Source organism: Triturus cristatus, chromosome 3_2 (genome assembly GCF_964204655.1).
Source record: "Triturus cristatus chromosome 3_2, aTriCri1.1, whole genome shotgun sequence".
Taxonomy (NCBI): Eukaryota; Metazoa; Chordata; class Amphibia; order Caudata; family Salamandridae; genus Triturus; species Triturus cristatus.
In genome coordinates, this window is record NC_140584.1 from 328,913,550 (window position 1) to 328,940,252 (window position 26,703).

The 26,703-nt window shown below is 44.1% G+C and overlaps 1 protein-coding gene across 2 annotated transcripts in view; it reads left to right on the forward strand.

Annotated features, from left to right (window-relative positions):
• The window catches only part of LOC146857291 (uromodulin-like), a 570,867-nt gene that overhangs the window by 477,155 nt on the left and 67,009 nt on the right, over positions 1-26,703 (forward strand). For both annotated transcript variants that reach the window (XM_085647790.1, XM_085647789.1), the window contains exons 7-8: positions 23,355-23,597; positions 24,427-24,586. In XM_085647790.1, the coding sequence (XP_085503916.1) occupies positions 23,355-23,597; positions 24,427-24,586 (403 nt within the window). The remainder of the gene's footprint in view (positions 1-23,354; positions 23,598-24,426; positions 24,587-26,703) is intronic.

Consider the following 26,703-nt stretch of genomic DNA (forward strand, 5'->3'; position numbering starts at 1 on the left):
TGGCAGACACATAGGATAGCAGGCAACTCTGCTCAGGAGGACAGTTATGTTATGTTATGTTATGTTAGTAAAACTTATAAAGCGCACGGTTGCCCTAAGGTGTCCTGGCGCTTACAGCAGTCCTCCTGACTCACGGTTCCGGCGAAGAAAGTTTAAAACAGCCATGTTTTCAACGCTTTCCTGAATGCAAGTAAATCCTTCGAATTTCTCAAACCGAAAGGGAGCTTATTCCAGGCCTTGGCTGCCCCAGCGGAAAAGCTTCTGCCTCCCCATATGGCTCTTTTTATAGTAGGTACTACTGTTAATTTTGCTCCTGACGAGCATAAAGATCTTCTGGGCACATACCACTGGAATTGTTGTTTCAGATGGACTAGACCTGTGTCCTAGAGAGCTCGGAAGACTAAGCAAAGAGTTTTTAAAAGGACTCACTTTTTTACAGGCAAACAATGAAGTTTTTTAATTGCGCTCGAGATTGACGCAAATTTCGAGGTTCCAGTAAGCAGCCTAGCTGCTGAATTCTGGAGCGTCTGAAGTTTTTGTAAACTGCGCTCCTGCATATTTAAATAAAGACTATTACAATAGTCTAATCTTGACATAATCAAGGCAGTTACCACTGTGCGCTTACAGTCTGCCGGTAGAAGAGGCAGAATTTTCCTCGTGGTCCTGAGAATATAAGAAGTGGCAGAGACCATGGCATTAACTTGACCACGCATGTCAAGATGTTCGTCCAATACCACACCCAGGTTTTTTACTTTCCTGGAGGGTATTGGTAGAGTCCCCATAAAATTTGGCCACCAACTAAGGGTCCAGAAATTAACATTGTTCCCAAACAGGATTACTTCTGTTTTGCTAGCATTCAGCTTTAAACAGTTTTGCGTCATCCAACCTCCCACTGCTCCCATACAATCATGAAGCCTCTCCCGAGTTGCCTTCTCCTGCCCTGGTCGGAGGGAGACCACAATTTGAGTATCATCGGCATATGATGCTAGGCAAAAGCCGAAAGACTCAATTAAAGGAGCCAGAGAGGATACATAAATGTTAAAGAGCGTAGGGCTCAGGGAAGAGAGAAAAAGGCTTGGAGACAAACTCACCCAACAAGACTGTCTGGAGTCTGTCCGAGAGGAAGGATTTAAGGAGAGTCCAGGCTTTATCCTTCACTCCACAAGCCAACAAAAACGGTCCATCAGTACTCCATGGTGGACCGTATCGAAGGCTGCGGAGAGATCAAGCAGGATCAGTACAGCCTTTCCTCCCTGATCCAACACTCTCCTGATCTCTTCCGTGGATTTAAGAAGGGCTGTTTCGGTACTGTGCCCTTCCCTAAACCCAAATTGGGAGGAGTCTAGGACCTTGGCTTCACATAAATAAGAGCTCAATTTAGCATTCACTTATTTCTCAACCAATTTGGAAGGCAAAGGGAGGCGTGAGATGGGCCGGAAGCTGTTTGGATCTTTCATATCCAAACTAGGCTTTTTTAAAAGAGGCATGACCGATGCAGTTTTCCACAATTTAGGAAAAAGCCCTTCGGAAAACATAGCGTTGAATAAAGGCGTGAGTGTCATGGCTATAGGTTCAGAGGCCAGTTTTGCTACTGCTACTGGGCAAGGGTCATAGGGTGAACCTGATTTGACTTACAAGAGAAGCTTGAGTGTGTCCAAGTAGGATATTGATGGAAATCTATCCATACTGAGCTTTAACACTGGCCCTGATTTTTGGCCCTGTGTTAAATCTCCTAATCCGCTGCCAACAGGGTCCTCAAAAGATGCTAAAGATAGTTTCCACCTTTGCCTGAAAAAAAATTGCAATTTCTTCGCAAAATTCCTGACTGGTTATAATAGTTGCAGGTTGTGGATGTGCCAACGTAGTTACTACTTTAAAAAGTTCCTTTGGAGAATTACTGGCTAGATTAATTTGTCCAGAAAAGAACTCACGCTTGGTTTCGAACAGCATCTGTTTATAACATAGGAGGCCTTGTTTATATATTGCTCTTTCAGCTGTTGGCCTCTTGGCGTGGTGAGCAGCGCCACCCTGGCAGAGACGTTGGGCTTTCCAGAAGAGGACCACACCCAGGGCTACCTACTTTTTGTGCACATGCCTACACTGGCCTGGTGTACACCGGGCCATCCCACTCCGCTCACGCTTACTGGGGGGGACGACACAGGCAAAATTTTCGCAAACTCCCCCACTGGCCGGGGTGACATGGTTGCGTCCACTATACTCCATACACCAGAGGTGTATGTCTCCATGGATGTGGGTGTGTTCTGCATACTGCGGTCTGTCCAGCACATCTCCGCCAATCTTGGCATTGTGTAGTTTCCAAATCAAGGTTCTCCTGGCTCCTTCAAACATGCCTGGTTGCCACCTCTGCCCACATTCAGCTAGTGTGTGGCAGAGGTGCCATTCCGTTGATGGCTCATGTGCAGGGCTTGCCCAGGTTACCATTGTGAGTTGTTCTGTCGTGTCTGGTGGGTGGGCATGTTGTTTTGCCTGTTGGTTTAGATTTTGTGACATGTGCATTGCCAGAGTTGTGAGTTGCATGGTTGTGGAGTTGAGGTGAGTGGGGTGTTCATTTGGAACTTGCCAAGGGTCTGTGCATTTCCCTTGGTGCCATTGTGGGGACGCTGGTTGCTGATGCACTGTTGGAGGATGGAGGAATCATGCACACTGGCTGGGTATTTGGATGCGACATTGGTGGAGGTTCCACGGTGTTCGGTTGTTGCCTGCACATTGATGTGAGACTGTGCTTTCTGTTGCGGTGAATGTGTGCTGTGTCGGCAGGGGGCACAGGTATGAATGTGTGCTGTGGATTGCCCCCAACACGTGCGTGCATCCAGCTATGGCGTATGGTTCTTGCTTAGTGTCCAGCGGATCCTGCGCATTGTGTTGGACGTATAGGGACTGGGGTTCCAGGCTGTGGTGATGTCCAGGACATGTGTGAGGGACTTGGATGTGGCTGGCTGTGTGACTCCTCCGACTCTGGTGGGTGTTGGTTGAGGGAAAAAAAGGGGTCAACAGGTGCAGCACAGCCAGCAGCTTTATGTGGGGTGGGATGTTGGTTGTCCGATGTGTTGGTTCAGTCGGCCTGTTGGGTGTTGTTGGTCAGGATGCGTAGAATGGTTGTCCTTTTGGGCCTGTAGTGGCGAATTAAATTGTCAGGTGTTGGGTCTGTGAGACTGGTGCGCTTCCTTGGGGTCTACTGTCTTTGTCTGCACTGCCTCTGTGGTGGTCCGGGGGGTTAGTCTGGGTGGGGGGTTGGGGTCCTGGGGTGGTGGCAGGGGGTGTTGTGGCCCTCTTGGGTGTCCGGGCAGCATGACCAGTGGCTCCATGGCATCTGTTGCCCTTCCGATGTGGCTGTGCTCTCTTTTGTGGTGCAGGCTGTGGTCTGACTTTGCACCAGGTCAGAGCAGGTGTTATTTTCCTGCTGCTAACGCGCCTTATCTCCTGTTTTTATCTCAGTTCTGTCTGGTCGTTGAGAATGTTGCGGAGAGATGTTGTTGCGGATTTTTGCTTGGGAACGCCTACTCTGCATCTCATTAGCGATAGTTGCCGAGGTCATCTGTGGCGATGTTTTTTGCGGCTGCTATCGCAGGTAAACTGGTGCTATGGGCTGTTAGCACCAGCTTGTGAATGGGGTGATATATTTATTGCGATTTTGGTTGGGATAAAGTGCCGTTAACTCGGCGATATATCCTTGAGAATATGCCCCTTAGTTGCTTTAGGTGTGGTAGTAGAGAGCATCTTTCCAATGATAAGAACTGCCCAGCAATTAAAGCTAAATGTTAATTTTGTGGTGTACTGGGCCACTATGCCAAGGTATGTAGGAAGAAAAATAAAAGTATGCAACAGGTTAAACTTGTAGATAACAAGTCAGACTCTGATTTGTCTAATGCAGTCCAAGTCGATGAGAAGGAAGGTGTACTATGCATTGAATGTACGGTTCTAAACTTATGCAATGCTACTAGGAACAAAGCATTGTGCAATGTGTACATCGGAGGGGTGACAATAAGCATTACTGCAGACTCTGGTTCACCTTTTACTATTGTGAACAAAACAGTATGGGAGAGTAAATTTGCAAAAGTAGTAAAGAAACAAATAACTGAATCTGATATTCATCCCTACACCTTCACGGGTGAGAAAATACCAATGTGTGGATATTGTGTTTTACCCTTTTCATTTAAAAGCAGAATGACCATGGCCAAACTGTACGTGGACCTGCAGTATTGGGGTGGGTAGATCAAAAAGCCTTAGACATTACTTTGAACCCTAACAGTGTGGAGCAGGCGCGGGGCGTAAATGACACTGAGTGGGATTTGAAGAATGTGCTAAAAAAAACAATACCCATAAATGTTTTTGGGGAAGATAGGGACTCCTAAAAACTTTGTCCATAGGATTGTTTTAAAGAAGAATTCTGTACCAGTTTCGCACAAAGTAAGGAATATTCCCTTCAGTGTTAGGGATGAAGTTAATAAAGTGTTGAAAGATTCAGAGAGTAAAGGTTTCATAGAAGCTGTGAAATGTGCTGAGTGGATGGCCCCACTGGTGGTGGCCAGGAAAAGTAATGGCAAACTGAGGTTATGCAAAGATTTGAGAGACCTCAACAAAAATATAGTTGTGGACAAATTTCCCCTTCCCAAAATAAATAAATTGGTGGCTCTCACTAAAGGGGTTAAGTGTTTCTCCACTATCGACCTGGCATCAGCTTTCCACCAGGTGACTCTCCATCCTGACAGCAGGTATCTAACTCCATTTATAACCCCTGTAGGATGTTTTAGGTTTACCCGCATGCCATTCAGACTAACCACGGCTGCTGCAGTCTTTAAAAGATTCATGCACAAAATTTTCAAGGATCTGCCTGGTGTAGCTTACTTCCAAGATGACCTGTTGATCATGGACCAGAGCAAAGAAGAACATGAGAGCTGACTCCACGATGTGTTAGACAAATTGAAGGCTTGTGGTTTAACGGCTGAAATTAACAAATGTGAGTTTGTGAAAAATTCAGTCACTTAATTAGGACATGAATTAGGGGGTAGTGGCATCCCCCCAATAAAAGAAATCCCCGAATGCATTAAGAATGCCCCTGTTCCTACGTGTAGGTTAGGCCATTTTGGGCTTGGCCGAATTTTATGCTAAATTCGTTGAAGGCTTTGCAGAAAAAAACTACCAATTGAGACAACTCCTGCGTGCTAAACAAGAGTTTGTATGGAGTGAGGAATGTCCAAGGCAATTTGAACTTATCAAACTTAGCATATGTGGTGCCTTACCCCTGCAAGGATTTGACCATAGAGCTAAGACGTTGATTACCACGGATGCCAGCGGTAAGGGACTGGGTGCGGTCTTCTCACGGATTTCATGTGATGGGGTGGAAGGCATCATTTCCTCTGCTTCCAGGTCCCTAACCCCTCCAGAAGAAAAATATTCTGTGATAGAACGCGAGATGTTGGCATGTGTATGGTCCACATCCAAGTTCAGACAGTTTGTGTGTGGTAATGAGTTCTTAATTTTTACTGATCATAAGCCACTTGTGAAGGTGTTAACAGCTGAAGGCTCTAGCATCGCAACTCCCCGCATTGCTAGAATGTCTCTCCGCTTACTTAATTACGCATACAATGTTGAGTACATCCCTGGAAAGACAAGCATTGGCATGGCCAATAAGTCTCGCTTTTGTGACCTTATAAGTATTTAGTTATGCAGCAGAATATCCTTGGTGCAACAACACCAACTTTTGCATGGCTAAACACTTATAAGGTCCCAAATGCGAGACCTATTGGCTATACTTTGAAAAGTGGCTTGCAGCTGTCTGGTGCAGAGATGGTATCACTTGACCTGCAGATGTTGGCACTAAATTTAGAGAGGGCATGGAAGAGAGAAGGGGTGGGGGGAGGATAGGCGCACAGTGCCGCGGCCACAGAAATGTGAATTTGTAATTGGGAGACTTACAAAACAACATAAGAGAGAATGATGCGAAAACGGTTAGCTATTGAAAGCGCGTGTGTGGTGTTACAGGCAGAGAGAAAAAGGTAACGTGAGGCGGGAGAAGAAAGTAAACAAGAAAAAAACATTAAAGAAGGAAAGACAGAGAGAGGCAATGAAAGACAAAAAGAGCGTGGGAGACAAAAAGTTGGTAAGGAGAGAGTGGGATGGGGAACGAGAGATGGTGAGATAAGAAAAGAAGCAATAGTGGAAGGAAAACATGGAGGAAGGAAGGAAAGGAAATGGGACGAATGAAGAACAGAAGGAAGAAGGGAAGTAAGAAAGGATGTTTGGAAAGAAGAAATAGATAATGCAAGAAAGGATGGAACAAGGCAGGAAGAAAGGATATAATGAACAAAAGAAGGAGGAAACAAAGGAATGAGGAAATGGAGAAAGGAGGAAGCTAAAAGTAAAGATGTGAGTTAGTGTGGAAGGGGTATAAAGCAAGACAAGAAACGCGAGTGGTGGAAAAGTGAAAGTCGGCTGCGAGTGCGAAAGTGAAAGTGATCGCGGCTGTACACATTGCAAAGCTGCCGGCAGCGCGCGTGCACGCTCGCGTGAACTCAAGCGCTGGGCCAGCCAGCAGCACTTTGAAAACTCATCTACAAAAGTCTCTCCGAGCAGCGCATGCACACTGACTCAGCGAGACCTAAAAAATAGGGTAGCTGACTATCTCAGCAGGTCACCCTTAAAAAATTATTTTAAGGATGTTTGTGAATGGGAGGATTACAGTGTAGCAAGTGTTGAACAAAATGCAGGAAACATTACAGCGGCAGATTGGGAAACTGGTTACAGGGAGAATAGTACCTTGTGTAAGGTAATGGATTACACTTTGCAAGGTTAGCCTGACAAAAAGTTTATTGAGGATAAATGCAAGAATTTTTGGGAGCTTAGAGATGAAGTATCTGTCTTGGAATCCGGATTCCTTATTAGGAATAACAAGATCATTCCGCCACTTTGCTTAAGGGAGAGAATCCTTGAACTTACACATGATGGACACCAAGCTATTATTAAGTCTAAACAGAGACTTAGGAGTTCGTATTGGTGGCCCGGTATTGACATAGCCATGGAACAATTTGTCAGAACGTGTGTACATTGCAGCAATTCTGATAAATCCCTGGTATTGTTAACACCACCCTTAGGTAGCAGAATTTTACCTTCTGGTCCGTGGGAGGATTCGGCCATTAATATCCTGGGTTCTGTGTTAGATGGGATGGGGGTATCCAAATTCATCTTTGTATTATTTGACAGGTATTCAAAATGGCCGCAATTGAAGATCTGTGAATCTTCTGATACTACTAATATTGTAGAATTTCTCAAAACTGTATTCTTTAGAAAGGGCATTCCCAAATCCCTGTTGGGTGATAATGGACCACAATTGTTGGCGGAAAAATGTACTTGTTTCCTTAAAAGAAATGGCAACAAAGGAAGGAAAACCCCTGGTTATCAGCCTGCTTGTAATGGAGCGGGCAAGAGATTTAACAGGGTCATTATGGGCTGCATTCAAGCTGCCATTTTCGCTGGTAAGAAGTGGGAGCAAGAACTTAGTAAGCTAATATGGGCATATTGCATCACTCCCACTGTAACAGGGTACAGCCCTTTCAAGTTTCTTAGGGGTAGGGATCCCTTCACAAGAGACAATTTGGCATGGATATCTCAAGAATTGCAAAGCAAATGGTCTCCAGAAATTGTCAAAACCAACCAAGAAAAAAGCCCACAACATGTACAGAGAATACTTTGACAAAAAGAAGAGCACCAAGGTAGCAACCTGGGCCAAAGAAGAGTGGGTACGTGTCCAGCAGGCTGGTGAGGAAGGGTAGCAGCCATTTTTCTGAACCTAAAAGAGTAAGGAAAGTCTTTTCATGTTCTGCCGAGTTAGAAGACGGCAGGGTTTGGCATTTCAGCAAGCTTGACAATAAATATTGTCTTGGAAGAGGGGCTGTGGTCACTCTTCAGGTTCATGGGTTTGGGATGAAGATGCATCTATGAACGCCAGTTGGGAGGGCACACCCTCGGCACAAGCTGATGATACACCCCCAAATGGGGCGCAAGGGGAGAGTTTGGCAAGGGGTGAGGGTGAGCCAACTTCACCGCTGGTTACACAGAGCGCCTCTGTAACCAATAGTGGTGTCAAAGTTACGCATCTGGGAAGACAACTCAAATTGCCTGTCAAGAACAATGATGATATTGTCGATCAATTATTGCATACTTGTACGATTAAATGTTTTCCTGTTTTAGTAGAGTGTTTTTGTAACTGATGGTGGTGTCACAGTTACGCGTCTGGGAAGACATATCAAATTGCCTGTCAAGTACTCGATCATATTATTGATATACTATTACATTCTTGTACTATGAAATGTTTTCTTGTTTGTGACTTTTGTCTTTTTGTTCATTTTGTTTTGCACCTGCTTATTCAGTGGTTGACCTTGCATCTTTCTATTTCTGTGTATAAAAAGGAAAGATGTGTCGTGTTGGCATTCTCCCCGTCGCACAAAGTTGCTAACAAGCGCGTGGAGAGAAGGTTAAGACTTCAACGTTCTGTGGGTTACCGTTGGTGACTTACACTTTGTCCTTCGGCCGGACGAGCCTTGCATCGGTCGCTCTCCCTCAGTGAGAATAAAGCTTTTAACCTTACTGCTGTTGGAGTCTTTATTCACTATACTTACAATGGCTGGAAATCACGGGGGCATCCGCTCTTTGCGAAATTCTTGGGGCCCAGGCCTTGGCAAGCATTGGGGGAACACACTCAAGGGGCACCGGTCAGACCTCTGGGACATCCCAGGGAGATTTGGGGGTAAGGGGGTGGGGATGAGTTTGTCCTCTCATTTCCTTGCTTCAGCTCCTTCAGATCACAGTGGGATCACTGCGTCAATTAGGCCTTACCTCCCTGGACACCATTCCATTCTGCCAAAGTCATTAAAAACTGAGGCAGTGCACACTCGTCATCTCAGTTTGTGATTCTGGTGTGAGCAGGCAATCTGAGCAACAATTAGCACTAAATTTGCAACTGGATGGGGAGGATAAATGTGGGATTCTGCATGGGTCACCCTCAGAGCTCTCTAAAGTGAGTCTGATGTGGCCGCCATCTTGGCCCCCCAAAGCACATGTAAGCATATTGGTTTTGTATATTTGCGTGAAAGCAAGGCAACGGCGTTCAGCCTTGGGTTTCTAAAATTGCTCAAGATAGCACTGTTAGATGAACTTTCATACACTTTTTGTTTCCGCTTGGCACTGGATACTCATTCCCACATTAAATCTCTATCTTACAACGTCTCCTTAAAGAAAAATTCATGAATCTGGGATTTTTATGTTTTTAGGTCAGGTTTGTAATGAAATTTATAAACATGCACCCTAAGCTTGTCTCTACTGTTTGAGCAATTGGTCCCACCACTTGCATTTGAATTCAACTTTCACGTTAGGAATTTCATAATAGTACTAATGGCAGAGGGCAAATTCTGTACTTTTGGTGAGAGTGCCTTCACAGGTGATATCACGTGAACTGAAGTGCTCATGTTGACAGGCACATCAGAGTGTGGGGAGAGAAACTCGGCGTGCTAAGCATCTGTGCTTTTTTCAGCTCCAGCTGAGGAATACACAGGCAGAGAAGGGGTGAGTTTACCACTGTTTGCGGAGGAATTTGAGACTGTGTTGCAGAAACAGTAGTGTCAGGGTGTGTGTTCTCTAACTGCTGACTATGATCTATAAAATGCCACTTGGTGTTAAATCGGAGCTCCAATTGAGACCCCCCCTTCCCTCACCTGAGAGTTTAGAGCCCACCTATGTCCACTGGATTGGGTATTATACTTGTAAGAGGAGGTTTCACGGAGGTCTCAAGAAAGTATTAGTAGTTGTATGAGTTACTACTTAACTTTATATACTAAATCATTAGAAGTGCATTTAAATATCACTTAGTGTACCACTCACAGTCACAAAATAAACTGATGTTATCAGAGAAGACTGGATGAGGACTATTTTTCTATACATTATACAAATAACTAAAAGATGTTGGCCCAGTAAGGGGCCTTGGTTGAGTGGACATATGTCATAAAGGAGACTAGGTTTAGTTCCTTTTGTTATTATTGGTCTACAGGCATGTACAATACAATATATGCTTTGTACATTGAAGGTCAACAGGTGTGCCAGAGTTACGTGTGTTGATGGGTTTCGACTCATCAGAGTGACATGGTGTTCAAACATTCTTCAGGACAGAACGTCAGGAGGAAGTAGTACATGTTAAAGTATTATCCTGTGGATAGTTATTTATCAAGGTGGTCAAATAAGCAACAATTACTGTTATGAAAATGCTGCAAGTAATATACATTATCATCGGTAATGAAGGGCTCCATATTGTAAATAGTAAGATAAGCGGATCGGAGGGGCAATTATTATGTAGCTACCAAATTGCACATTGAAAGATCAGAATATATCATAAATAGGTCACAGGTAGAACAACAGGTGAAAATCGGAAGGCCCACAGGGATTTCCTCTGTAATCTGGTACAGCACATAAACAATGACTAATTTTGTTAATAGTTATGGCCACGCTCCAAGTGTTAATATTAAGGGCCCGATTACAATCTCGGTTGTGAAGCCTCCTACCTTATGTCAGAGGCCTTATGAACAAGATTGTTGGTTTCAATTCTGACTGGCTGATTACGCTGGTTGAAATTGAAACCAGCCGGTCATTTTGTCTGGCTTCCAACGGGCTCCAGAAGCCGGTCTGCCAGTCGGAGACCGGCCTGTAAACCACATGGAAGGCGTTTCTGCCTTATGGATTACGATGCATGGTGTATGGCAGAGTTTCCATGCTGGCCTTTCCGACATGGAAACCCTGTCAGAAAGTGTATTTGGAGGCCCCTAGCAGGGTCCCCTTCTGTTTTCAGTCTCAGGTTGGGGGCCGAGGGGGCGCCATAAGTGCCCCCTTGTTGATCCCTGCACCTTTAGGTCCCTGCCACAGGGTGCTGGGAGGAACACAGACTCCCATTCCTTGCATTAAGTGGTTTACGGTCATAACACGAGCTTCCATAGAGGAATGAAAGTATGCGACCCCACCATGTGCAGTTGCATCGTGATAAGGCTGTTGGGACCGCCAACTGGAGGTCGGTCGGTCCAGTTTCTGCGACGGTTGAGTCTGCCTGACATCGAAATAAGCCCCTAAATGTTAAATCAGGCACTGATTTTGTTTGCACCCAGTGTTAGACTTTGCACTTGTCAGGCCAGTTCTGTGGAGCCTGTGTGACTTAAAGGCAATCCTTATACCAAGTATTGCTGCTGCATTTAGTAACACAGTAACCAGACCCTGCTGAGGCCTCAGTTAATTACTAACTACTCCCTTCATTTTGATTTTAAGGGGTGCAGTCAAACATTGAAGGCTTTTTGGGTGGATGGTGGAGTGGAGGCAGATCAATTCGTTCATGTAGCACATCTACATCCACAATAAATACAATAAGAAAGCAGTGTTATTCTTATGTAAAAATATCAAATACTTTTTATTTGGGAAATATACTCAGTGATTTTAATAAGTTCTGGGCAGTAGCACTCTTGTCAAAGTAGTATCTATATTGTTCTGTAAATTCTTTGTGTTTGTCGCCTATGTCCACTTATCCGTGGTTATTTTTGTAGGGATAGGCCCTGGTCTAAATCAAGCACAAATGTTTGCTTCAACTACTTTTAGTTCCAGTTCATATTTTCCAGGCCACAAGGGAGGCAGTTGCAGAGATCAGGATGCCTGACCCCTCTTGATTGGCAGAGATCACTCTGTCCAAGGTGATGGGCTGCTGTGGGAAGGATTGGCAGTTTCAAGGTGCAGTGGGAACTTGGGGAGTGGCATCAGTGAGCTGTGGTACATGGGTCAAGGTTCTTGGCTGGCAGCTCAGCAAGAGACAAGGTTTGCAGTGGGAAGAACAACATTCGTGCCTCACAAAAGCTGGATGACATTTGAAGAAAGGTCTCTTCATAATGCCTGAATTAAGAAGCTTTTGAGGGTTTCAATGTCAATTGAAGAAAGAATGTGGTGCAATGAAGGATACAGGCCCCCTGGCTTCATATGATCAATAATGTTTGAATTATACATGCATTGTATTATATGCAAGAAAGGTTAACTGCTGCGTACATTTTAATGTGACTTTTAGTATTAAACTGTTAATTGGAAAACATGATTAAAACAAAATTTAAAGTACACATTTGCGAGGGAATGGATGTGGAAACGCCTTTCTCCTTTCTAATTAAGGATCAATTTGACTTTTTTTGCATTTTTCCTGTGAGTGGTTTAGACCAAATGCTAGTTGAGGGAGTAATGTTATATCTTAAACTCAAGGGGTTGAACGGGGGGTAACATTGGCAGCGTTGAAAGGCAGAGGAGAGCTCTGTTGGTATGGAATGGATTTCATGTTACAGGTCACACTTCTAGACAGGAGGAGTATCACTTTACTGACACATGGGAGTGGGAAGCATAAGAATGGTATCAGGATTGGTTGCAGGATCACCACCATAAGTAATCTAGGTGATCATTTAAAACACATGGTTAAAAAAACTGGAAGAGGAGAAGCTGCTAAAACTGAACAAGACGATAAATTACCCTTTCTACTGCAATTCATGACTCGCTGATGGAATCTTTGTAGATTGGTGTGTCCAACCCTGCCTTTAAATTCTGTCTCAAGCACTTTTCTCTGGAACTGGTTACTCCTGTTTCCTCTCTTGGGGCCCAAAAGAATATTTTTATAATGTCCTCTAAAAATGCCCACTTTCTGAGGGAAGGAATGAGTAATGTAGATCTGAGAAGAGCCAGCTTCCTGCAAAGGTCTGCTAGCTAGTGAGGACATTTTCCTAAGTAACATAGGTTTTATGGGAGAGACTGCTAAAGGGAGATTGGCTTATTGGAATTAGATGTGTCAAACCCTGCAACCACTGTAGCTTTTGTAACTTATTCTGAGAAATTTAATTTTTTAAGCTGCTGAGACCCTCTGAGATGGCATTTAAGCCAAACTACGACAACAAACCTTCAAGTCACTAGAGATATCATGCTGCCTATAGAAACCCACACTGCATTACCTAAACCCGGGGATTTTCAAGCTACCTTTAACCAGGATTAATTTCACCTTGATCAACCATTCCTACCTATTTAGCTCTACCTCAGCTGAGCTTGTTTGCATTCGAGCCACTTCTCCAAAACACCCTATTGTTAGTCTTCAAGACACTTCACTCCTAAGGGAAGAGCACTTCAGTGGCCAAGACAGCATGGTTGGACATAGTGATATACATTCAAACTGAATTTTGAAATTAACTTGAGCTCTAGATTAACTTTGATCCCTTTTGATGCCTGTTAAAAATCTTGATTTTTTTTTTATTCCAGTTACTTTACATCCTTACTGATTTCCTTATTTTGTGATTTGACTTGTTTGCTTACATATTTAGTTTTTTTAATTACTTGATTGGAACCTTTTTTTAACAACAAATTTTATTGATTTTCAAGGTACCATATGGGCAAGCCCAGCGAGCATCGAAGCATGTAAAGATGAAATATACACCAGCAAGGCACTGTATAACACCTCCAATGAAGTCTGCAGAACAGCAGACCCTAAACTCCCCTCCCCCTCCTTCACCCCCAACCACACACCATACATCATTTATACAACATTATACAAACGTAGTGTGGTCTTGCTCCTTTACCTCTGCACGACACTATTACCCTATATCAGTGAATTGCTCATAACCAACCTATCTATTGGGTCACGGGGAGCCACTGATTCCAGCTGTAACAGGTCTATGCTATGGTACGTGGCCCATCTAGCCCAGATCTTCTTGTGTTTTTGCGGACATCCCCTACCCTGAAATACTGCAACTTCCGCAGACAGGCATCTATCCATTGCTTTCTTCCAGGTACCTATACTGGGTGGGAGTGTTGCCTTCCAGTGTTGTGCAATGTCACTTTTGGCTAGTGCAAGCCCTAGAAACAATAAATGCCATTTATATCTGTTCCCCCAATGTCCTCAGTACTGTGTAGGAGTATCAATCGGGGGTCTGAAGGAATGCACCATGCCAGCACCTGCCCTAAGCAGGACCTTATGCCCGGCCAGAAGTGTTGCAGTGCCGCACAGGTCCACACCGTGAGGAGAAACAACCCCTCCTCTGAATCACATCGTAGGCACATAGGGGGCTGAATAGCCCCCATCTTGTAAAGGCGTAAACATGTAAAGTAAATCCTGTGAAGATATTTGAACTGGATCAGTCGATAGCAGGTGGAGACCGCAGAGTACCAGGGGCTAGCCAGTGCCTCGACCCAGTCATCATCCGTCAATGTGGGCACATCGGCTTCCCACGCTGTTCCAGTCCGGGAAAAGTGGTCATGGAGTGTTTGGTCAGTGTTTGATATATTTGACAGATCTTGTGGGCACCTAGATCCCCCATGAGCAGCCGGCCCTCCAACAGGTGGAACTCCGGGAGACTCCTGAGGTCCCTTAGAAAAGGGGATATAGCGTGTCTGAGTTGCAAATATCTGTGAAATTGCATTTTATGGAGGCCAAAATCAGCATGTAGCTGCTGAAAGGAATTTAATGTGGATCCCCGCATTACGTCTCCCTGCACAGAAATCCCAATGTCATCCCACCTGCGGAAACCTGCCAGATCCGCGACTGGCCAGAGTTGAGTGCCGCGCCAAAGAGGCGTAGCACCGGTGAGTTTGCCCCCTATCCCATCTGTCGGATCGCTCCCCTCCAGATCTGAATGGCCGTCCTACATGCCAGGGGGAGTTCTGCCAGAGACGAGGAGCTATACAAAAAGTGGAGTAACGGGGCTTCGGCCATGAAGAGTCATTCCACAGCATAAGCTGGGTCCGATTGTGAGCAGTACCACCAGTCATTATCACCAGGAGATGCGATGCCTGGTAATACGCCTTTTCATCTGCCGCCGCTATCCCCCCGCAATAGGTAGATTGGACACAGGTCGCAAGCGCCACCCGAACCGCTCCACCTCCCCAGAGAAACCTATTCAGTAATGCATTAATTTGATGAAACCAGGATGGGGGGATTGGAAAGGGGTAATTTTGCAGCCTACAGAGCAGGCGAGGCAAAGACACCATTTTAAAAATGGCCGATCTACCATATAATGAGAGAGGAAGTTGGGACCACACCGTCATCTCATTCCGAAATGTAGGCAGTAACTGTGCGATATTCCATGACCAAGCTTCGGTTGGGCACCGTGTAATAACTAACTCAAGGTACCGGAAGCTTGACTCAGCAACCACCAACTGCGAGGCCCAAGCTTGGGACCGCTGGTCCCCGCAAATCGGAAACAAAATGGATTTGGATGGATTAGCGCAGAGGCCGAAGGTCTCCCCGGAGACGCATGGATCGGACATAAAAAACAGGGCATCATCAGCGTAAAGCGCTATCCTATCCGAGCACTCCGGAGACCAATCCAAACCCCGTAGGCCAGAGTCCAGATGGACCCACGCCGCCAGGGGCTCAATAGCCAGTGCAAACATCAGTGGGGACAACCCTGCCATGTGCCCCTCCGAATGGGGAATGGGGCTGAGCAATGGCCAGCCTCTCGGACCGATGTAGTGAGGTCCGTATAAAGCAATTGCACGTAGGCCCGGAATTGGGGGCCCAAGTTAACCGCCTCCAAGAGCTTAAAAAGGTACGTCCAACTTAATGAATCGTTTGCCTTGTCGATATCGGCCAACAGGACTGCTGCAGGACATCCCAGACGTGAGCCTCCGCCATCTCGTTATGAGCTCGTCTGATAATATGTCTGTGGCATGAAGCCCGACTGGTCAGGGTGTACCAGCTCCTGTCTACAGGTATGGAGGCGGTCCGCTAAGATTTTCCCTAACAGTTTGGGCTCAAAATTTAGCACTGGAATGGGGCGATACGAACCCGGGTCTTCCAGTGGGCGGCCCGGTTTTAGGAACACTACGACTTCTGCGTGTCTCCAATCCAGAGGGAGAATATGCTTTTCCGGGCGTCATGAATCACCTTGAGCAAATGATGCCCCAGAGTCTCCAGATGAGGCTTCAGGAAGTCACATGGGAACCAATTTGGGCCCGGCACACAGCCAGGGTGGATGTTGGAGAGAGCCCACAGCAGTTCCTCCAACTAAATAGGCTCCTCCAGGGCATCGCGCTGCTCGTCCGATAGGCGTCCGGGAGGGATGTCCACTAAAAAGGCATCTATGAGGGGTTCAGAGATAACCTCCCGTTCTACATACAACGCCGCGTAAAAATCAGCGAATGCCAGAACAACCACCTCGGGGGATGCACAGGCAACCCCGCAGGGGACCGCAGAAGAGGTACCTGTGTCGGGGCCACCCTAGCCTGGCAGAGCCTATGAAGCATTTGGCTAGACTTATCGCCTCATTGGTAGATCCTATGCTGGGTGGCCAGCCAGGCGTCCTTGGCACAGTCCGTGTGGGCTTGATGGAGCATTTGTTGCACGAGCAGCAGATTCCTGCGGGCCGCTGGATCAGAGCCTTCCACCACAAGGAATTGGAGTTCTTCCTGTCTGGTCTCCAGGTCATATACCTGGTCCAAGCGGCGATGCTTTTCCCCGGTGCAGTAGCTTATATCTGCACCCCAAATTGTGGGCTTAAACGCTTCCCATAAAACAACTGGGGACTGGCATGTGTCGGCATTGTATCTGAAGTAATCGGTAATTGCCTGACTTAGCATCTCCCTGTATGCCTCATCACGGAGCAGCCAGGGGGACATACGCCACCTATAGGGGGCCCTGTTAGTTAGCACTCGCAATTTAAGTTGGATCGGCGATTGGTCCGATAGGCCACGGGGCAGAATGGATGTATGTGCCACCCTGTGCATATAGCTATGTGGAAGGAATAAATAATCTAGTGGTGAAAGAGTGGGGTGAACCGATGACGCGTATGTAAATCCAGAGTCCGTCGAGTATAAGGCACGCCACGTGTCCACCCATCCCAGAGTATGTGTGAGTACATTCAATTTGGATGTAGTGGGGGGTGTATCAGGTTGTCGGGCTCGCCACCTCTCCAATGGACCTATAATATCATTCCAATCGCCCCCCAATACCATAAGGCTACCTAGGAGGTACCCCCAAAGCTGTGTTATTTTATCTATGAACGTCTGACCAAGAGGCGGAGGGGCGTACACGCTACCCAGTGTAATGTGTTCTTGATTTGAACCTTTAAGTTCTTTATATCTTATCTGCATTTGTGATTGATTAATTGTGTTCACAGACAACACATACTTCCTGGCAGGAATCATATTAACCCTGTGGTTTAGATTGTTTGAGCCTTCTGGGAGCCCTGTCACAACTAACAGGAAGACAGTGATCTCTTTCTCTCATTGCGTATCATTTACACTCTACACAGTACTCTTTGATCATCCCTTGTAGGTATTTAGAAGCCAGACTTTATCTATAAAACAGAAAGCTTTGTAGCGGCTTCCACATGAAGTTAGTGAAGGCTTATGTGGCTGAAATATTGACTAGGGTGGCTACAAGCTGATGCTTTTCCAATTAACCCTGTTTCCCACAATAATTATCATCAGTTTTCTCCATTTAGCCGGAGACAGTCTTGGATCATCACAGTATTGAGGATCAGTATGTATAGCATGAGCCCATCATGAAATCTTCAAGGGTCGTCCACTTTTAGATCCAGAAAGGAGTCCTCTCTACAAGACTGGTAAACAGAAAACAGCTTAATGTACAGGATCACTAAGACCAAAAATAAAAGGACATTATGAAAACCTATCTTTGGTGGCCAGTTTGAAGAGCTGGTATTTTGGGCAGAGTTGAACAGGCCCATATGGGCAGCTCCCAATTGCTCATAATCAGGCACTTTTTAGAGAGCAGAAATTTCACAACTTATGTTTGTGCAAATTATGTGTGTTGTTCTGTAAAAGAAGAGAGCTTAAGGAGCTTGAAATGCATTTGATTAAATAAATTCCTCCCCTCAAAACAAAGTAAACAAAATACAGTCTGATAGCTATAGGTGTATTATCCTAATGGGTATAAATGACAAGTTGAAGCCTATCTTAAGTAATCTTTAGGACTGGCTGAACTATCCGAAGATAAGCTCCAATTTCAGGGAAGTTTTCTTCAGGACCTTTTAACAATTGATCAGATTTTCCTCTTATGCCATCTGATCATCAAATTGACAACAAAGCAATTACGGCAGCTATTCGTGGTGTTCTTACGTTGCTTTTTCACCCATTGATCTGCTTGATTGACATTCACTGTTGAAAGAGCCACCAGATATCACATTTAACCCTCTTCAACCCTCCATCAGAAGGTCCTTACAAGATGAAACTGTGATGCATGTTGATTATGATCCTAAAGGCAAAGTGACTGATAAATTCATTGCACCTGCGCAAGCCTGGCAGGGGTGCCTTATTGTTGCACTACTAGTCACCAGTGTTACTGAATGATATGTCTGTGCAAAAAGTTGTTACTCCAGTGATGATCCCTTAATATACGTTTGACAGCTCTATAGCTCCATTCTGATATCATGAACCTTACATGGCCTTACGAGGCTCCTAGATAGGAAGGCCACTAACTGCTCAGGAAATAATATCAAACTGAATCAAACAAACAGTAAAGTGATGATTTGGGGATTAGAGTCCTGAAAATGTAGAAAAGGAATGTATGTATATATGTTGTATTTGTATAGGTCAAACTTAGCCAAAAGGGAACTGAGCCACTCATTTTCACTGGCAAAAACTGGACAATTGGTTTCACTGTCTAAAGTCTGGTTCTCTCCACCCTTTTTTTTATGAGGAACCAGTTGTAAAGCTAAAGGGAGCAGATATAATCCATTTCCAGATTTGTTAAAGGCTAATGCTCTCTGATTAAACCCATTGTTTCCATAGCTAAAGGGAAGGGAAATGGGGAGAAGATGTAGCCTTACGGCTAGAGCAGTCGACCTCGAAGCTGGGGAACTGGGTTTGAATCTCGGCAACGACGTTAAAACATCCTGTGATTCTGGGCAAATCACTTAATCTCGCCATGCCTAACAAAAATAAATGTGTCCTTCGGTAATGAAACTGGTGCTCATGTAAAGCGCTCTGATACCCAATTTCTCGGGTCTAGTCCACGCTATATAAAACTCTGAATAATAAATGCTGTTGTTCTACTGTGCCGAGAGCTGGCAGTGGACTATGGGAATTATGCCCGAGATAGTTCTGCATCTGCTTACTATTCCAGTTACAATAAACACCGATGGCCTTTTTGGAAGTAGATTGTACATTTACAAGGAATGTCACAGAATTTAAGAAAAATCTATGAGGTCTGCACAAAAAAAGTACCTCTGAAAAGTATAACTGATAGATGAATGTTGGACTGATGTTGTAAAAGACTGAGGGGCATATCAGCAACAACCGGCGATAATTATCGCAAAGCGCACTTAGCGCTAGGATAATTATCGCCGGCTAACGTGGATTTTTATCGCTGAGATAGCGTGCTATTAGCAACGCTTATCTCATTAGCGATAAAAATCCTAGCGCTAACTGCCTAACGTGAGATTATCGCTGGAAACCCAGCGATAATCTCACGAAATGTGGCGTTAGCTTGATGATAGGGACACACATACTTAGCCATGATATCCACCTTCCATAGGATATCATGGCTAAGTCAGTCCTGAAGCAGGCGTAAGGAAAGTAGCGATAACATGGGTTATCGCTACTTTTCCTGCCGCTATGCTTCATAGCGCGGGGCTTGATGATAGGAGAAATGTCGCTTAGCGACATTTCTCCTGTAATTTTAGGTCAGGAACGCCCACTTTGCATCTCATTAGAGATACAAAGCTGGGCGTTAGGAATCCCCACGCTAAAGCAAGGTTTCACACGTTAGCGTGACCTTGCTAATTAGGCGATAAACTTATCGCTGCTTTTCGGCTGAAAACGGCCGCTAAAGCGGCGATAATTTATTATCGCCTCCTTGTAAATATGCCCCTGAGTGCTCTTGCGATTCATATCCTTTAAAGCCAAGGAAGCAAATTCAAGGGGCAAAATGTTTCCTAGTAAAAACATTAGCTCCTACTGTTATTGAATTATCAGAGATGAGAGATACTGAAACTACGACTACAGATATTGACTAGAAAGATGAGAAAAAGCCCAGCAATATACCATGAACTCACATAACAGATCACCAGGACATTCTTCTACCACACTTCACATCATTGAAACATCCAAACTTACATACACCTTACACACCATCTGGAGCCAATATACCAGAAAACTCCATCCGAGAGACATCCTGGAAAAGACAGGCATCCAACATTTGCAAAGGCTACAACCATCAAATGGAAAATATCACCCACAGTTTTCAACATTGTTGAAATGATGAATAAACTATCTACATGAACCCTCTAGGACTGTTTCAAGGCATCAAGGAGAAGCAAGTGATGCCTAAGCCACTTCGGTCAAGACAACACTTGACTAGAAATGTAGCTTTGTTTCTGTGGGAAAGACAGAAAATTTGAAAACAGATGTTAATGTCTACGAACTCGGGAGGAGAAATTACAGGCCTTACTACACATTTGGAAAAAATAACTAAAAATAGTCTGACAAAGTGTACAGGGTAAATGCCGTCAGCACAATGCCTGTTTATTGAATGAACAAAGATAAGCTACACAAAGTGAAGAGCATCTATTTACCCGGAGTATTCTCTAGGCGCCGTAAAGCAATTGCCTTGTTGCCTCACCTCCAAGGAGGGCTTGCATATCCAAGAAGCCAAGGTCTTCAGTGTGCATCTTCATTTCTCCTTTCTAAATGTAATACCTGATTGTTTTTCCAATTATTTACACACAAGTATTTTCTTTTCCTGATAGATTAAATATCCATCCTTTGTCTTCCTTCTTTTCACCCTTTCTTATCTCTAGCATATTCTTTCATGCCTATTCTTCTCGTTACCTTGTATTAGCCACGTTTTATAAGACAAAGAAAGGCAGTGAGGATATAGGACAGTCGCACTAGTATTTAGTTTTAGTTCATTAGCTAGACCGAGCCACTCAACTGTTTGTGATTCAACTGCCAACGAATCACTAAACAAAACTACTTAGCACATACAGGACAGAAGTGTCTATGATCTAAACATGTCTTATCATTGATAGTATCATTAAGCTTCTTTAAACTTCACATTTCCATCATTGATAATACACAGACATCATAACTAATATAGACCAAATGTATAATTTATCCAACCCTTAATTACAGGAGTGTACATTAGAAATACACAGGAGTCACGGAATCTTGATGGAAAAATCTTGATTTAATTTTTATTCTTTTTGTAGATGTCAACATGAATTTAGCCTACCCAACGTGTTTCGCCCTAAACGGACTTCACCAGGGCTGAAAAGATTAAAACATATACAAGACATTTTTGATCAGATATTTGCTTTAAATATACATAGTCACAATTTAAATCATCAACATCATTTTTCATACATTAATCAACAAATAATCAATACAAATAGACCGTGACTCCACCTACACCAATAGATCGTATGGACATTCATACAGGATCAAATATCTATATAAAACATTTCTAAAAAGCACTGATACATATTGAAGAAACAGTTTAGGTAAGTTTGTATCAATGAAGTTTATATACATTTTATAATAAAAAACAAAACAATGTTTCATGCAAAAACAATGTGTCATGCAACATAGATTAGTTTACCATGATAGATTAAGCACTCCAAATGTCTTACTGTTGGCAGATAATCAGTTTTCATGACCCCAAATACTATAATCATGTTCCTTAAAACTCACTTGTACGTTAATGCCCGAATCCAGGTGTATCATATCTAGTTAGGCTTTGCGTTGCAATTGAATGGATCCCAGAAGATAGTCTGAATAAAATATAGAATATAATATTTAAGAACTCCTAAAATATTACTTCAATCTTATGATCAAATAAAGTCCTAACGTGTCTGAAATACTTACATCAAAAATGAGTCATCAAATATTCTATGTTCGACTCCAATTTATTCATTCCAACCCTCCATCTTCCACATCAAAAGTGAATTCATTATCATCAGCTAAAAGAAAAACTCATTATCACAAGATAAGTCATGATCTATCCACAACACCCATTGATTGATAAATATACAGTCCACTCTACCTTCAAGACACTTTTAACAAGCTGTTATCTACAGCTCACTTGTGGAAAAACAATTTTTGTTTGTCCCCCAACAGATAAAGATGGCCACCACTACGCAAAAGAGTATAAATAATATGTCTCTTATTTACAAATACCATTTGCTAGTGGCCCTTGATAAACAATATTAAATATTTGTAAATGCTGAACCAACATTCATTCCCCTATTTATACAATATATTAGGAACAAAGTTTCTAAAACAACCACCATTCTATCACTTGCCAGGAACAACCTCCAGCACTTACTTATATGTTGCAAGAATGCCAGACAAAAATGTTCTTACTGTGTTACCCATCGATTTGCTGAAAGCAGGTTCAGTACTCCGGGGCAGATTTATGAGGCCCGTTGCGCCATCGGAACGTCACTTTTTGTGACGTTCCGTGGCGCAGAAGCCTGCGTGATATTTATCAGGCAGCACTGAGCCACTTTTTTTGGCTTAATGCTGCCTCATAAATATCAGTCCCTTTAACGCAGTGTTCTGCGTTAAAGGGGCGTGCAATGGGTGTTGCTGGGGGCGTTCCCAGCAACATCCATGGCCTTTTGACACTGCCCCAGATTTACGAGAAATCGTAAATCTGAGGCAGCGCCAAAAGCTTCCGCCTCCCCAGGGGAGGCGTAAGGGAGACGCAACGGGGAGAAATATCTTTATTTCTCCTCGTTTTTCCTTTTTCTATGTGTGCTGCATTCTGCAGCACCCATACAAAGAGGAAAAACATCTTGTGATTATGTTTGTACAGAAAGGTTTCCCTTCCTGTACAAAAATATTCATCTCCGCAACGCAGGCACCCTTGCACCATGGTGCAGAGGTGCCTGCGTTGGCGCAGGCAGCCCATTGTGCGCCGGCGCAGGGGAAAAGGACTGGAATGCGCCGCATTTTATAGATACGGCGCATCCCTGCCCTTTTCTTTTGCCGTAGGGAAGCGCAGCAGGAAGGCCTGCTGCGCTTCCCTACGGCAAAACCTCATAAATCTGCCCCTATATGTTCTTCTTTGGGTTATGATGTTCTGCACACTGCACAGCAAGCACTCGCCTGGATTAAGGTGCCTTTAAATATTTTCGTCTAACACGTCCCGTTCTTGCTGACAAAGTGTTAGCCCTGATGGGCGTTGGTTCAGCCTCTCGAAGCTGTGTAGTTACAGACTGTCTGCATTACAAATGCCAAGTATGTAATGAAATGTATTGTGTTCTTCAGTCGTTAATATGTGCATGACATTTGCTGTTCGGTACTTACCTCTGATGTATTCTTTGTATGTGCAGAGTAGTACCTCTGCCCTCTGCGACTGGCTCGGGACCCATCGCCGTCACCATGGCTGCCTACATGACTGATGCATTTACTGATCCGTACACAGAGGGCGATGAACTGACGGTGGGAAGCCCGCTCTACATTGGCATCTCCACTACATTCTCGGATGGAGACGTGTTTACGCTGAGAGCAGACAAGTGCGTCGCCTCCCCCAACAACAACCCGGCTGAACCCGGCGTGCTCTTACTATCAAACGGGTAAGCGGTCATTACACTAGTGAAATTAGTCTACAGTCGCTACATTTAGATTTAAAACACAAACGTAGCAAACAAGCAAACAAAAGTTGAAATGAAATATTCTCCGATGTCATAAAAGTGAAATCTGGACAGCAGATAGGTGTGACGTATATCTTTTAAGGACCAGCACCTCCTCCGTTTGAAGAAGGGAGGCCACTTATGTTGGAAACACAAACCCAGTGATAGTGAATGAAAGAGTTATTGAGATACTTTGTCTAGCGCCCACCTTTTACTTTAAAAGCACGCATCAAGAGCTGAAAGAAACCCATTGGTATTCAGACAAAAAGTGAGAACGGAGTTGGAATTTAAGTGGAAATGCACTAACACCTGGATGACTGTAGTGAGTTCAGCTGTCTCTAAAACGTGCCCACCAGGAAACGGCGGCTGGAGGTCCAAGGATCCCTGCGCATCCCAGCACCTGTCCCCGTCCGCAGACGACAACATACGGCGCACACAACCCCTGACACATGCGTCATCTAGAGCTGATCCGGATTTATTTGGGAAAAGTGGAATCTCATCCGGTATTCTTAGTGCTGTCGCCAATATTGTGGCAAGGTTTGAACTTTGTAGCACAGTTTCAATCAGTGGTTGAGTTTCACACTTTGTAGCACTGAGTGGAAAAGAGAATCAGCCCTCCGAGCACTTTCTGTCACACTCGATGTCGTGGACTTTGAATGTCATCAATTTCCGTGGGGGAACAAGACACACCCAAGTTAGCAGGACTATAGGGGTGGCTGTGGCATTAAAAGCAGTCTTCCAAATCTAACTCCACGCTCTCTTCTCTCCACAGCTGCCCAGTGACGGATGAATTGGACGTACAGATTCTCAGCAACGGCGATTCCCTGGAAGTAAAGTTTCGGATGGAGACCTTTGCCTTTAAAGACCAGGATGAAGTGTATATGACCTGTGATATATCCCTGTGCGAGAAGGCAAGACCAGGCGGCTGCGGGGTAAGTGATAGGGGTTGATACAGAAAAGGAATTTAATTAATGCCCCAAACCCTCACTTGTGTAACAGAAATGCGGTGAGCTGCATCGTGGGGGGTGTGCTGACACAAAGCAGAAGGGTGCTCCTCTTTTAAGACTGCGCATACTTTGTTGTAGCTCTTTTCTTAGTGCAAATTCAGGGCCCATAAATCGCTATGTGATGAATGAGAATCCACAACTGACGCTAGTCATCAAATCAATACATTTAGATAAAGTGAAGCACATCAGACTCCACAAGGAAGTCAGAGATGGTTAAGCTTTCAAACCATAAAGGTTTATTAAAGGTTAAAAGTTTACAGATTCAAAATCAACAAATCAGCATCAATTGGTAAGAAGTACGTGAATACATTTAATGAATATGAAGTTCAAAATCAATCAAAGTCATATAGGAAAGAGAACAAACTAATATAACGTCCCCTAAGAGAAAAAGTTAGGTAAAGTTGGTTCTCCCATAAAGAAGAGGTGTCCTACTCTGATCTAAGCTGTCTGCACGCTTTCTGGAAATGCTTCTCCGTTCTCTAATACATTGCAGTTTCTTAATTCACACGATTCTAATATTTGATGCACCTACACATGGTCCCCACAAAACAAACCAATCAGGTTATAGCATATTGATATAACACTAAATCATTAGTTTCTCAGGCTCCTACACAATGAAGATTCTTTAAGTGAACTTCAAACTTACATTTATCTGCAAATTAACGAGATGCATTGAATCAGTCTGTGCTCTGCATCTGTACTGTAACAACTTGTTAGAACATTCTCCATTTAACACGTAAAGCAATACATCTCACATAAGTAGGGTGACCAGACGTCCCCGTTTTCCCAGGACGGTCCCCGTTTTTGGAGAAGGGTCCCCGTGTCCCGACACTTTTCTCCAAGTGACTCAAATGTCCCTGTTTTCAAACAGTGTCCAGGTTAAACACAGAAATGTCCCTGTTTTTCATTGTTCCGGTTGAGCATGCGCGCGTTTACGGCATGTGTCGTCACTGAGGTGAGCGCTGTAGCAAGAAGGGAAATCCTTTGAAGAGAGACATTTTACACGCAGCGTCACCTACGTCATCGTGCCAGCCAAAGTTTCTACTTTGGATAAAACAATATTTCTTCGTCCTGTAGCTTGTATTCATAGACATACAAACTGGAGGCGAGCAGCGCTGCTCAAGTTTTTTGCTCAGGTCTTCACACTATTGCACTATGAGATGATACCAATGGCTAGAGTGCACTATACATACCCCAGTAAGGTAACATGACATCCCAGCAGTGACCACGCAAATGTGGGAGGACTTTGTGGTTGGCCAGCCTTTGCCACCCTTAAGACCCTAAGGCAGTAATACCTGGAGAGAAGTGTTTTTTTTTTTATATTGGTCCATGGCTGCCATTTGGCAATTTAGCATTCCGCAGTTTACCTCCCATGCTTTTCTGTCATGAGCAACTAAGCAACTAAGCAACATTGGTGAGTTGTACTTTACGTGGTGCTGACGCGCAGCTATAGAAATGAGCATTGATAAAGCTAGTAAATCTGGCGTTTTCTAGCCTGTGATGTTTTATTGATTTTTGGCAAATACATGCTATAGTCCTTAAAAGTGTAAATGTAATAAAAAGTACTAATGCTGCTGTGTAAAGGAGAGGGGTGCCAATAAAAGACCGCGGATTTGTTATCTGTAATGCTTCATCTCGGGCTGTGGAGGGAGCTGTCGTAGTCCTTTTTCTATGTCTATGACAGCTGTCAAATTGTCCTACTTTAATGTCGATGGTTACTGCAAACCGTAGCCCTACTTCTATGTCTATGACCAGTCCCCGTTTTTTGTTTTGAGAATCTGGTCACCCTACTGACATAAGAAACGAAAAAAGGACACATCGTGTCTCTTAATTGTAATTCAACTTCTAGAATTAGAGAAATTCACATGCTATCAAACAAGATAGCAACCAGATGTCAGTCATGTTAAAAAAACAAGCCTACATAAGCCATAAACAAGCTATGTGATTAATTATTAACCTCGATGTAATGCAAAACATTTAATACAAAAATAACTCCATCACCTCCTCTTGTGAAACCGTGAACTGTGGTTGCCTCTTCCGGT